General features: G+C 37.2%; 1 protein-coding gene across 3 annotated transcripts in view; it reads left to right on the plus strand.

The window, feature by feature from the left end:
• LOC149536665 (calcium and calcium/calmodulin-dependent serine/threonine-protein kinase-like) overlaps nt 1-14,425 on the plus strand; it is a 232,273-nt gene that overhangs the window by 162,228 nt on the left and 55,620 nt on the right. For all 3 annotated transcript variants that reach the window (XM_089807066.1, XM_089807064.1, XM_089807065.1), the window contains exon 6: nt 8,349-8,556. In XM_089807066.1, coding sequence (XP_089663192.1) covers nt 8,349-8,556 — 208 coding nt within the window. The remainder of the gene's footprint in view (nt 1-8,348; nt 8,557-14,425) is intronic.

The raw sequence follows: 14,425 nt of genomic DNA on the forward strand, positions 1-14,425 counted from the left end.
TATTAGTTTGTTCCATTCCCTTGGTAATATGTACGCTAATTCAATATAGGAGGAACTTCTAGAAAGTGGAAAGCATAACAATGATGCCGATAGCAGACTGGATAACCACCAACAAATTGAAGATGTCATGTCTATCAACAAACCAAAGCCTAGGGGTGCTCTTTCAATTAAAAAGAAGTTTATCCAGGCGGAGTATTCTGAAAAGTAATTAGTATCAAAGGAAAGCTTTGAAATGGAGCTACCATCAATGGATTTTCGAATGTGGGAAGTCGTTCAAAGAAATGACAAGCAAATGGCTTACCGTCTTCTTATCATGTCCAATGCAAATATCACTACAAAAGACGACCAGTGAAGAAGCCATGACATGTAGAGGAGCAGAATGGGCACAAAAAGAAAGCCCCAATATTTCAAGGATATCCTGGAATCAAATTCTGCGTCAATCTTACTACATCAGAAATCCTTAATCTAGTAGATTGTATCATGGCCAAATTAAAACAAATCTATGATTCTGTAGCTTCCGTACCACCTAACAAGCATGCGAGAAGATGTTTATCGTGTTGTGAAATTATTTGCAGCGAGAGGGGAATGGCTAGATCTAGAAGCTCGACGCTATGTCAACCATTTGGTAAAAGATTTTGAGAGGCGAGGTCTTAATTCTACTTCTGTCAGAAGAACAGAAATTGACAGGTTAAAAGCAAGAATACGGGAGTTGTGTACATTTGTCTGCAATTTGAGCGAGGAGAATTGTTATCTTTTATTCAAGGATTCAGATCTGGTTGGGATGCCTTCTGATTTTCTGGAGAGCCTGGACAAAAGAGAGGATGGCATGCTGAAGGTTAATATTAAGCCAATCCATACTTATCCAATACTAAAGCATTGCAAGGTTGGAACAACTAGAAAAGTTGTGGCATCAGCAAAAGGTCAACAATGCTTGGAGGAAAATACATTGATCCTTGAGGAATTGATCCATCTGAGGTACAAGATGGCACGCTTGCTGGGATATTCAAACTATGCAGAATATGCACTAGAGGCACAGATGGCTAGAACACCATTTAAGGTAACAAAGTTCTTAGAGGATGTATCACGGATAATGTCAGAATCAGCTTTCAAAGAACTTTAATCTCAGGAGTATAGAAGGAAACATACCTTCCAGATCTTCTCAAAATCTTTGTACATGAAGAATCTTAACAAATCCTCCAACAAGACAGTATCAACTTCACAGCAAAATTTCCTCAAAGCTCTCAGAAACCCTCGTTCGAAGATTCCAGAATGATAAAATGAGATGAGTTGGGCTCTTTCAAAATTTTAATCTGCCCTTTGCCGAATTGAACAAAGATTTGAAGTCCGTAGGAGATAGGACTTTTATCTCATTTTTGCATTTGAAGTGAAGGATATAATGTGTTGTGTATATATTTGATAATCCTTTATTAAGTTTGTATAGGTGTTAAATATGAATCATTAAAATGAGCAACCATTTTTAATGATTTGTTATGTAAAATTAAGGATTTTATTTTCTTTTTGCAATGAAGTCAATATTGTAGAAAATTAATATTTAATGATAAATTATAAATCATTGAATATTAATTTTTTTTGTTACAAATGCAAAAAGAAAAAATATGAGTCTTTAAGTCCTTTATATCATGGTCTTTAAAGCTAAAAGTAGTTGGGAAACATATGGAGAAAATATAGGAGGTTGGATTTGGCTTTGTCAAGTCAGTTTGTGGGTCTTTATGACTTGTTGAAGCATTTGTAGGGAGGTCTTGATGAGTCATGGGGGCAGTTATTAGTTAGTGAAGTCAAATGACTGGAGGGACTTCATTTTTGGAAGTTTCTAGGCCCTGATTTTGTGGTTCTTATTCTGCATTCGACCCAATGGTTGATTTTTGTACTTAAATGAGTTTTTTAACTCATTTTGTTTTGGGGGGTTCTGATTTTATGACTGAGTTTGGAGACATCTTTAGAGTCCTGAGCTTCGTTACAAAGTCTGTAATTCAATATTTTGAAGAAATAATGCTAGTGACAGCAGTGTGATTATGCCCTATGAAGTAAATTGTCAAGTTATTTTTCCTTTCTACAAATTCTATGTGTGTTTTAAATGATTTGATAAGTTAACCTGTGAATGTTTATTTCATTCCTTGTTTTCTGTCTCATTCTAGCACCTTTTTGTGGAAAAGTAAGTCTGCTTGCAGGTTATGATATGTGTTTCTAGGTGAAATTAGTCAAAGTGAGATAGTAATTTATCCTCTTTTTGTAATTTTAGTTTTTGAAACCTTATCATAAATCACTTGTGCAAACCTTTACAGGAAAATGTGCTTCATCTGTATTTCATAGAACTATAATCCTCTTTGTTACATGTGTGTTTTGTCTTCATAGTAACTTTTGGTGTATCACCTCTTTTCTTAGTTTAAGTCTTAGGTTTTAGGTTTATTTTCTGCACTTTCTTACCTTTTCCCTCTAAGTTTTCATTAAGTTTTAGAGTGTTTCACTGAAAGATATAATAGGAGCCGGCCTAGAATCTAGAGGTTTCATTTCATTATCCAGTCTCACGTAATGAAATGACTCCCATGTTAAGTAAGGATTACTGAACATTGCCAGTTCAGTAGGGTGCAAATCCTGAAACTTAACAGTAACAGTGCCAACCTTCCTTGCTCAATCCCCAGTTAGGTCGGAAACGGTACACCAACATGAGAGGGAGGTTGAGTACTTTAGGGTTGATAAGGGCACAAACAAAAGGAAAAGAGTACCTTCAAAGAAAAAGAAGCAAACAACTCAAACCCAAGTGCCTCAACAAGAACAGGTACATCCTGAACAAGCTGAGCTTGCAGCTCAAGAGCTCGAACAAGAGCCACAAGTGCCTCCATAACTAGAACAAGTACAGGAAGAACAAACAGAGGAAGGATGGCTAAAGGAACAGAGGGTGCCACTAGTGACAACTGAAGAGGAAGAAGCCTCCCCCTCGGCTCCCAAAAAGGCAAGGGTTGAATTAACTGTTGCAGGAACACAAAGGAGAAGATTAAAGAAGAAAAATACTTAGTCCCCATAAGTGCCTGAGACAATCGCAAAAGTAGAGGCAGAAGAAGGGGAACAGATTGAATATGGCCCCCAAGCCAGAGGACCCGTTCAGCAAGGGCAACAAAGGAAGAGAGAAGAAGTTCAACAGTGACCCCTCCATCTGCTCAAAAGGAATTTGTCCAAGTATTATCATCCGAGGATGAACAACAACAATGGATAGCTAACATGGAGGGTTAAGAAACTAATGTCTTCGACCTCGCCGATTTTGATTTTATGCTAGTAGGTACCAAGATGGTGGGAGAGAAGATAGAGATACTCCCACGAGTGAATCCTTAGGAGAGGACTGGAATCAATTTCCGCCTCTACCTCAAGGACCTTTGGGTATTCCTCCACCACCATCTTGGGACTTGACATTTTGGATAAAGGCTCGGTGACTCCACTTCCTCAAGCCATAGTAATAGAAGAACAAGCTACAGAGGAAGGAGAGCCCCAGCAACTGCATGTCGATGAAGTATTAGAGGAAGGGAAAATACTTGAAGAGCCTCAACAAACTCCTCAGGATACAAAGGCTAGGACCATAGCCCAACCAAATACAGAGACTCCAACTATAGATCTTTCTCAACGAGAAAAGACTCCAGAGAGGATTGATAAGGGAAAGAAGTCTGCAGTAGAAACATCCTCTTCAACGAAATACATGTCTCCAATGGGCATCACACTCGACATGGCTAAAGAGGGAGGTCATGTTTTGTCAGAAAAGGCAGCTGGACCTAACAGTTGAGGAGGGAATGAAGGAATTAGTGAAAGCAATTAGGAAGCTTGAGCCACCTACGAGTGATGCGTGAACATTGGCCTTCATAATGAACCAAGAGCAAGACTTGCTTGCACATGAATCCATTCCTCCTCCGCACGCTGACATTGAACAACTGACTCCTAAAGACTACCAAATCAAGGAGGTCATGTTGGGAAGACCCACGGTAGACACAGTCAAAGTGATGATCACTACGGGTATGAAGAGGTGTTCAAGCATATGGACCGGGATGAGTCCGAGTTGATAGCACCCCGAAAGCAAAATGAGATATAAAGGGGCTATCTGCATGAAGTTGTGGGCCCTATTGACTTGGATAATCCAAAGATCACCTTGATGCAGCATTAGACAAGAAAGGCATGGGAACAACACCATTGGATCCATTTTTGGAAGCACGTCAACAATGAGGTGACAATTTTGAAGAGAAAGGTGTGCAGATAATACAGGGTAACTTGAACATGTTACACCACATCAAGTTGAGTGTAGATGAGTTCGTATCCATAGTGAACCAAGATTTTGGGTTAATGGATGAAGTACATACCCGGGCGAAAGACCTACAGGCGTTGATATCAATAAAAGGACAAAGATATCGTATGTTGATGGAAGTATATACTACTAAGGAGCTAGACAAGCTTGATGACTAGATTGAGAAGATATCAGCGGGCAATAAAGTTGTGGAGGGATTACATGCAGATATCCGGAGGATAAGAGATCAAACTCAAGAGAAAATTTTGGAAGCGGAAAGGTACTACAACCGCTTGCCTTGAGATTTTTGAAGATGAGTCCAAAACCAAGCTCATTGCGGTGCAATTAGTGGTCCAACAATTCCAAGGAACTTTCGAAGATGCTTCGTCAGATGAAGACCCAAGGCAAGCATTCAAGACTGAAGAGGTATTGTTGGAGCTGGACACTAAACTTGAGGATTTTGCAGCGACTCGAATAGAAGCCAGTAACTACCAACAGTTAGTTAAAGATAAATATGGGGCTTTGGATTTTCCAAAAGCCACCCAAGTAGTGGAGATCATAGAGAAATTCAAGATTGAACATCCAGACATCGATTTGGTATAAAGGGGAAGAAAACCTAGATGTTGGAAATTCAGTTTTGACACTTAGGAAAATTTTAGATTTTTGGAATCTGTCATCAAGGTACATAGGTGCGCTTTTCACATAGCTACACCGATAGATAACTGCCAATTCCTAATTTAGAGCATTCTATGCTCCAGAAACACATCTTGATGCCAGTTCAACTCCCAAAAATGCCTAGAGAAGGCCGAGCTTCCATTTTTAGAGGTTCTAGAGACTCCTAGATCATCCTGCAGTTGCATTTTTCTTATCTTCTCATTCTTTTATTGTTTTAAGTCATGTCAAGGCTCATGCACCCATTAATTAAAATAAACAAGGGTGGAGACCTACTTAGCACCATTTAGAGAGTCAATTTGTTTAATTAGTTTTTAGCATGAGTTGCATTTTAAGAACTCTCTCTCCTAACACGAAGGGAGGAGATGATTTCGTATAAATACATGGATGTAATATGTACTCTGGGCCGTTATTTTGATACAATAATATATAATGTTGGTGCTCTCATTCTGAGTGTAGTTATTCTTGCCAGAGTGTTATTTTTGTGAATGATGTTCATGAATAATAATAGAGCCAATGGTTTTATTGTGTTGTTATGATTGTGCGACCTTTTAGTTATGGTGTTTGCCTCATGTTATCGAATTCCACTGCCATAACAAATTGGAGAAAATATCACCTATTGTTGTTGCATAACGTCTTGTCTGACATGAGCGCACTTTCCGTGGCCTTGTGATTTGATGAAACGTGAAACATCTTTCGGTTATTATTAAGTTCCCATCAACGATTGCGTCAATGGAGTTAAGGAAGCACTGCTCCTAATTTCATTGGTTTCGTACTCGATCTTTTTGATGATTGAATTCGTAGATGTGTTGTTACTGTGGTTTATGTCTGTTAGGAATTTCCTTTTCAAGTTATTTTCTTTAATCTCTCATTACCTTATCTTTTTTATTTGCTTTTCTAACACTTGGTTAAAATAGGAATTCATGTGGTTGCATCAATAAATTACATTCATCATAAAACAGAAAATACCAAAAATATAGCTCTTTTGTGGTTACGTTTTCGAACAACAACAAATCAAACAGATTATTCAAAATTGTTCAGAACCAGCAAAGGCCTCCTCATGAACATACACATTTATCTTCAATTGAGTGGATTTGAGTAGGTCACAAGATCGCCTGGAACATTGGAGTGCATCCTCGATTAGCTTTTCAAGGGAGGAGTTCGAAAGGATTCCTGTTGTTTAGCATCGTGCAAAACGACAACTCAACAGGAGACAGGTTGGTAGCTTGGTTGAGTAAGAAACAAGATTCAATTACTTTGTCCACAGAGGAAGCTGAATATGTTGCCACTATTGCATGTTGCACGCAGGTTCTATGGATGAAGCAAACTTTTATAGATTTGAAGGTGAAATTTGATGGTCCAACTCCTATTTATTGTGATAATACAAGTGCAATTAATATTTCCAAAGATCCTGTTCTTCATTCTCGTACTAAGCACATCTCCATCAAATATCACTTTTTGAAAGACAGAGTTGCTGATTGCGAGATTTTTCTTGAGTATGTGCATGCTAAACAACAGTTGGCTGATATATTTATGAAGCCTTTTCCTACAACAACATTTGAATGCCTTTGCTAAAGGCTTGCAATTGTGGCTTTTCCACACTAACATTTTTCCATCAAGACATAAACTGAGGGGGAATATTTATTGTTTTTATCATTTATTCCCCCGTCCCTTGTCATTAATGTCTAAGGGGGGGAATTTTGTTAAAGTGTTTCAAAGTTATGGTTTTGTTTGCAGATAGATGTGTTTAGATCTACTTATGGTTGGATGTTGATTCTTGGATATTGGGATATTGGTTCTTCGTTCACTATTTTGACATCAATAAAAAAGGTGGTGATTGTTAGCCCCAATCAATAGACTTGTCGTTGATGTCAAAAAGCACAAATAACTTCAAGGATTTATTATCCTACATAAGATCTTTGATATTACTTTCATTCTAATTAAATAGTACAATACATATGATCCAACATGTTTGTGACGCAAGTCATTGATAATAGTGATGGTTACTCTCAAACAACTTGTCCTAGATTCATAGTATAGAATCTGTGTATTTCGTAGTGTCATTGATGTCCAGAAGTAAATATAAACACTTTACTTGACAAAAAGATTTTAGTTCACAGAAACGTCTAAACCTATCGCGTACATCACACAAAATCTCCACATTCAGATAACAACAAAAAATTGTATAATTTCCATGTACATGGTATTGGTGTTCAGAGATTACACTACTATCAATTTCTGATATCTTGCTTTTTATAGATGTCCAACAATCTTTGATCGAAGTAGAGTGTGTGTTGGGCAATGGAAGTCTTTACAAATGATTAACATTTTGAATTTTAAATGACATTTAGTACATCAATATAAAACGAGGACCAACGTCATGCATTTGATAATCCAAAACTACTCGTCGACATAATGTATTCAATTGTTGGATTGAAGTTTTTGTTTCCTATGTCATGATTTTTGGCTGAAAAACCTATTTGATTTTACATGACAATTATTCGTTCCCACATATATAGCTATCGGGTTAATAATGCATGCATCTTCAGTTTTTGTAAATAGTTCGAATGAATTTAAAAATCAGTATTTTATTATTCAGTGCACGGCTTAATGAAATAAATATCTTTCTTTGTCGGGCAATTTATATACAATCAGACAAGTCTCAATGACTCAGCAAATCAAAGTTCCCAGACTCGGACGCGACTCTGACTTGGTAAGGGCAATTCGACTCGTGACCCAGCTTGGACTCGGTCATGACTCAACCAAGTGACAAAACTCTTGAAATTTAGAGATTTTTTAGGCTTTAAAGAACATTCCATACACCCATTACTGAATAAAGCTTAAAGACAGAATAACATCATGAAGATAATTTGATCACTACATAAACATACATCCATTACATAAGCACAAAGGCACATTGTAGTTGAAGGAAATATCAAACATAGATATTTAAAATAAAAATTCTACATATTGTCAAATGAAAATGTATATCAAATCCATGAAATCCGTCACCATCAATAGTCATCATCAAATGTTCCAAACATATGTAAACAAAAAAATATCTATAGCTATGGCTTCTCATCCTCATCCAGATCCTCAGCCTCAACCTTAGAGCAATCTATATAATGCCTCCTAGTAAGGCGTCTAAGGTAGGTCCTGTATGACAGATTAGCCATTTTGAATAAAGTATAAAAAACACTTTTTGAATATTTGATATGGCCTAAATACTATGTAAGTTGCTAGAAAATATTGGGCCTGCTTAAGTATATTATAAATTTTGTAATTCTAGAATGTACCTTTCATATACATCCCTCTTTATGTATTTTTAAGTATTGCAGGTTCATTTCTCGTTTTGATTACACTTGTTGATAAATCAATATTATTATTAGTGCAGTTGTGCAAAGGGTGATAATGCTACACTTCCAGAATTTGAAGAAGTATTAAAAGCAATGAATATGGGTTCTTTGCTGCCTCTCGCTCCACGTATCTTTGAACTTTTTGATAATAATAGAGACGGAACAGTTGATATGAGAGAAATCATATGTGGTTTCTCAACATTGAGGAAGTCACAGGGTGAAGATGCTCTCCAATTTTGTTTTCAGGTAAGCACTTGACAGTTGTAATGAAGCAATTTTTCTTCTAGCAGTTTTTTTCTAAAGCTGGCTGAACAGAAAACAAATGTTATCTGTTGTTTCAGCTTCAAACTCTTCAACAAAGTAATATAAGAAGTGTGAGAATGATTATAAGTTCTTGCTTTCTGAGTATACTGCTACATAATATAACTATTTTTTAGAATTATAGATAAATAGATGGGTGTGCATGTGGCTAGTTGTGTAACTTTTTGCTACCTTTCATGTGTACTTTTGATAAATGAGAGTGGAAATTAAATGACACTATACATAGTAATCACAATTATAATTTTGATAGTTACAAGGGTATACAAAAACTAGTTGGAAGAGTTAAGTACAACGTTGTTGATATTTTGGGGGTCTATTTGAAGGTAAACAATATTGTGCTCATTTATACTTCTAAAGTGTTGGTCTTCTTTCTAGCAGCAATTGCTTACAAGAATTAGTTTTGTTTGTTTGAATCTTGTAAAGTTCCTGTCTAGTCTTTGACTGAAATGCTGATGAAATAGAATGATTTTTTTTGTATTTTTGTGTTTTCTGATTTTTTTGTGCTTTTAAAAAAAAATTGAAATATAAATGCTTCAATTAGAAATGCTGAAAACAATTACCAACCTGAACTATGACTACAAAATGCTCAATTGTGCAATTAACTAACAAGAGCTGGAAATTACATAAATTTAATTTGAAACCTGTATTTTGCACACTGATGAATTTCCTTGGTTTAAATTGCTTTGCAAGTTGATCACAGCACTTGGGAATTGCCAGCAAGCCTTCTTAACACCCAATGCTGGTCTCCAAATTTGTGTCGCAACTTATCCAGTTCGAATGCAGGCCCTCAAAATGTGAATTACAACCCAAGTATTGTTTGCATCTCGAGCAAAAGAGATAGCAGGTCTCTTAATGGTCAAACGTGGCCATTAATTTCAGATCGCAGGGCTCCAAACATGAATGCAGGCCACTGGATTCAAACTACCGCCCCCCAACTTCTAACTGCGGCCTATACAAACTTGATCGCAGCCTAAAAGGAATGATTGCAGGTAATAATCAGGTCCTAAAACACTGCTTCTCTGTGATTACTGCAGCCTCACAAATGCCCAATAATTCTTCAATGCTGATGGCAGCTGTAATTGGTTGATTGCAACAACAATTCTCTCCAAACACAGACAACTCCCATCAGCATTAACCTCTTCTCAGGTACACTAAGAAACAGTAGTGAAGCAATGAGCAAATTATTATACCTCGGCAATAATTTACAACTCAATTTATAAGAGCAATTCTCAGACTTCAAAATGCTCAACAATTATCAAAATCAAAATAACATTCATTGGGTGCCGATTCTCAAACGAGAATCATTTATAATCTCTTTTGTGCAACTTGGCTTGAACATTACACATTTCACTAAAGAGGCTTCAGCTTCACAGCATCACTTTATAACAAAAAAGTGCATTTATAATTATACGTATTATAACTAATGCAATAAATATGACTCCCAATAAATAATCTTATCCTGAGCAGATGACTAAATGAACAACCATCACCACTATGCCAATTCTACACTGCAAAAAATGGTAACTTGCCAAAATTAGACTTACTAAAAATAGCAAGTCTACAACTAAGACCCTCAAATGCAACCATCAACACACAAGGACTGCGATGATAAGCTGACCAACCCTGGCTCCTGGAACCTGCTAAATTGGGGACATTACAATCGTCCCTCCCCAAGAAATCAAAATCTAGGGTGTTGAAGAATATCCTTAGGTTCACAAGTGGTATCCTCATCCGGTAGGCCCTATCACATGACTAGAAACTCTTTGATAGTCCTCCTCCACAACTGTCTCTCCTTGTTATCAAGAATCACCTTAGGGATTAATTTGTCTTCCCTTATCATCTAATAATGGCAACACATGAGATGTGACCACATTTTTTCCTAACGCCTTCTTGAGGTGCAAAACATGAAGCCTAACACAAATCCAACTCATAAGACACCTTGGCAACACGCCCCACCATGTGGAAGGGACCATAATAATGAGGCGTGAGCTTCTCAACTCCACTCTTCCTGATGGAATACCTGAAAGGAGCGAGTTGTCATCCTTTGATCAACATATTGCTTTTGCTAATTTTGTGCCCTTTGGATATTATCTCTCAAAATCCTCTATCTAATTACCAATCCTAGTGGCCATATGGGCATCAATAAAATTATGGGTGGCACCTATGTCAAATAGAGAAATTACACATTGTCCTGCTAAAAGCCCATGCATCCTAAAAGATCCTTCTTTTCTCATGCTAGAAAGGTAGGCAACCTTGAGGTTAGAATCATCTACCTCATCATCATCTCCAACATCTCTATGAGCATCATAATGATAATCAACTAGCTGCCTTGTAGGATTAGAACTGTCCTCAACATCGTAAAACCACTCCATCTTATTTTTTCCCTTAGGCTTAATAGGACAATCATGAGTGACATCATATAGACCCCTACAATAAAAACATAACTTCTTCCTCAAATCATTAATGGTATCCTGGTCCAAAGGTGTTGTCATAGGACGCTTAGACTCAAATTTCTCCTCCCTCCTAGGAGTTGTCCTATCATAAGCTGAAGTAGATAGCTTCGAGGAAAACTTGCCTATAGGTGTAGATGATTCTAAGTTCGTAGCCTTCTTCATTGCCTCATGCAGTGAAGGTGGATCTAAGGATTTAACCCAACCTCTAAGTGGCTCAGCTAAGCCCTCTATAAACAACACAACTCTCTTCCTCTCAGATATGTCATATACCATGATGGAAACCCTTTGCAACTGTCTAATGAATGTCTCCATATTAGCTTTCTATCATAATTGAGCCAACTCTCTAAAGTAGACCTCAAGATCCTTCATGTCAAAGCACTTTATTAACCTGTCAACAAACTCTTGATTCGATGTGTCCTAATCATGATGGAGGGATACCAAACTGTGATACCATTAATCTTGTGCAACTCCATCAAGGTGTAAAACTACAAATCTAATTATGTCCTCCTCACTCATAGGACACAAAGCGAGGTAAGTGTTGAGCTTGTGAACCCAAGCTCTAGTAGTCATTCTACCACTCCCATCAAAATGAGCTAGTGTCATCTTACTGGCCACCTCCTGTAAATGTGTTTCCCTAGGCCTCTATCTGTCAAGAGTAGGGCTACCTTTGGAATGCTCACACTTTTGAGTCAAATATCAATCAAAATTCAAGTTCTGCTTTACGATCTGTGGTATAGCATCCCACTTAGCAAAATGAAGAACTACATCATATGTGAAGGGTGCAACCTCAGTCTCATTGTTGACTGCATCCAATTCTGGCCTCAAGAAGGTGGGTCTCTATGTCCTATCATAGGCTCCAATGTATCCTGTCTTGTTCCACCCTATCTTCAATCCTAACCTGATCCTGTCCTGTATTTGTCACCAGCTCTGGACCTATCCTCAACTCAAGATCAATGAGAACTGACGAAATCATCTCGAGCCCTATCCCTACTCCATCCTTGAGGGAGTGATACCCGCTGTTTATACCATTGTTGTTCATTTTTCACATACGTTCAAATGAAGTGAAATACATGCTTATTACTTTCATAATAATTTTCAGAAAATACATCAAAGAAAAGTATTTTATTCATTTTGAAATAATGTTCAGTATTTGCATGATGAAGCAAACCATAATAGAAATTAAATGCTGAAAGTAAATTTCTCCCACACATCTGACTGTGAGAGTAGTCTCTACATGCTGACATACATCTATACCCTACTGAAATCAATAACTGAATAGAAGGGTAAAAGGAGAAAGGATCATGGGCACCAGTCATTGCCTGTAATGACTAGTGATATGGCGTGCAACTGCATCCATCCTCTCGCTGCTCCAGACATCGCTCGTTCCGTGCTTCCAATCCCTGTATTTACAAAGAAGAGAATGGGTTAGATCCAATGGATCTAAGCAATGCTGATGATTCACTCAAATCTCGCATTTACCAACCTACAAGCTATTCATTTCAGTAAGATACAGACATACACCAGAAAATAGAGAGGTCGATCATGAAGTACAAAAGTATTAAAGGGACGAACTAAAAAAAGAAAATTTGAAATTTTTTTTTGTTTCACTCATGTAGCAAGAATGAAAGCCACGGTGATAAGATTCAGATACAGAAAAAGATAACTATTTTTCAGCCAGTGAAAAGAATGTGTCATACAGGTCAGAATGCAAAATGAAGCAAGATAATATTCATAAACTTACAACACCACTAGGAAAGGCACAATGTTGGGAATGAAAAGAAAATAATACTGGAAAGGAAGCAAAACCAGACTAGAGGGCATCGGATTCAACAAAGAATCCTAAGGAGAAGGCAAAAGGCTCCACAGGTTTGAGTTCCAAAAAAATGGCGGACAGATTTTATGACATTAATTTATCTCAAATAAAAAAGGTACTTGCTGTTGTGTTTATTCTATGCCAAGAAAATCACAGATTTGAGGGGAATATGGCGTACATATGCATCTTTCAACTAAAACCCAAATTAAGAAGTCTGGTATAGTTCAAACAGCAACTAATGGAAACATATCAGCAATGGCAAATGTATAACACAATCATATTAAACAGAGAAAATTTGGTGCCCCAAAATTTATTTCCAGCAAAGATTAAACAAGAAATTTGGTATGACTTTTAGCAAAGAATCACAGTCTCTAAGAGTTCAACCATATACACTCAGCAAGGAGCTTCATATATCATAAATCTATTATCAGTAAATGTGGCGTCTATATGCAACTTTCAGCAATGAAAGCAAGTAACAGAGATCAATGAATGAGTTACTTTCAGCAAAGCAATCACTATCTATAAGAGCATTTTGCGAACATCTTAGTAAAAAAACTCACAAACAGCAAGGAACCCTCATAAATGAGTTCAAACAGCAACCCAGCAAGGAGCCAAAAAACTCACAGAAGTTACAACTTTCAGCATTTAACAATCCTCATAAAAGCACAGTCTACAATCATCCTAACAAGCAGAGCCCAACATGAAGGAAGTACAGCTGCATTCCAATAAGTAAATGATGCAAAAGAATAGTACTACCGTGGTATCTATTTCATTACAGCAAGAAGATCACAAATACATCAGTACAGATGGCGCCCAGATATTGCATCATTTAGTTAAAAACCCTCTTACAAGCTTGGTGAATGATTTCAAAAGAATCCATGAGAATGCAGATGCATCAATTAAAGAAAAGCCACAGGTCTGAAATTAAAAAGGTTGCTCATATTTTATAACAGCAGCAAGAGAGCAAATACACCTTCAAATAATGGAACAAATAATCTCCAGGCGTCATTTTTTTTTTTTTGAAACCCACAAGAAAGTTCACAAGAAAAAGAAGAGGGAAAGATCTCTTACAACGACCAGCAGAGAGCCACGATTTTCTTTGTTTCCAAACAAAAAAATGGTTCTACTGGCGTTCCCACTTCTAGCCTATTGATTCAGATCCCGTGGCCAAAGAGAAGAAATGGCACTCATAGCCAGTAAAGTTAACAGCAAAGAGAACCATGAAATAGCAGATTTCGTCTTCAACAACACCAAATAACCAGTCAGTGGCTTCAAGAAAACCTCTATTTTTCATGCCAAGATCCGAGAATATGTCAGGCATCTTCCAAAACAGCAAACACCAAAAAAATGGCTTCTCCAGCAGAGAAATCGCAGATATGAGCTCTAAGTCGGCTAGGGTTTCAAAGTAACTTCTGTTTGGCATTAGATAAATTTGATAGAAACAAAATGATAATAAATAAACTTATCAAATCCCTTTCTATGAATCCCTTTATCAAATTTGATAAACTTTCAGGTCCGGCCACATCAG

This window comes from Cupressus sempervirens, chromosome 10 (assembly GCF_028749045.1).
Source record: "Cupressus sempervirens isolate cs-2001-9-10 chromosome 10, ASM2874904v1, whole genome shotgun sequence".
NCBI lineage: Eukaryota > Viridiplantae > Streptophyta > Pinopsida > Cupressales > Cupressaceae > Cupressus > Cupressus sempervirens.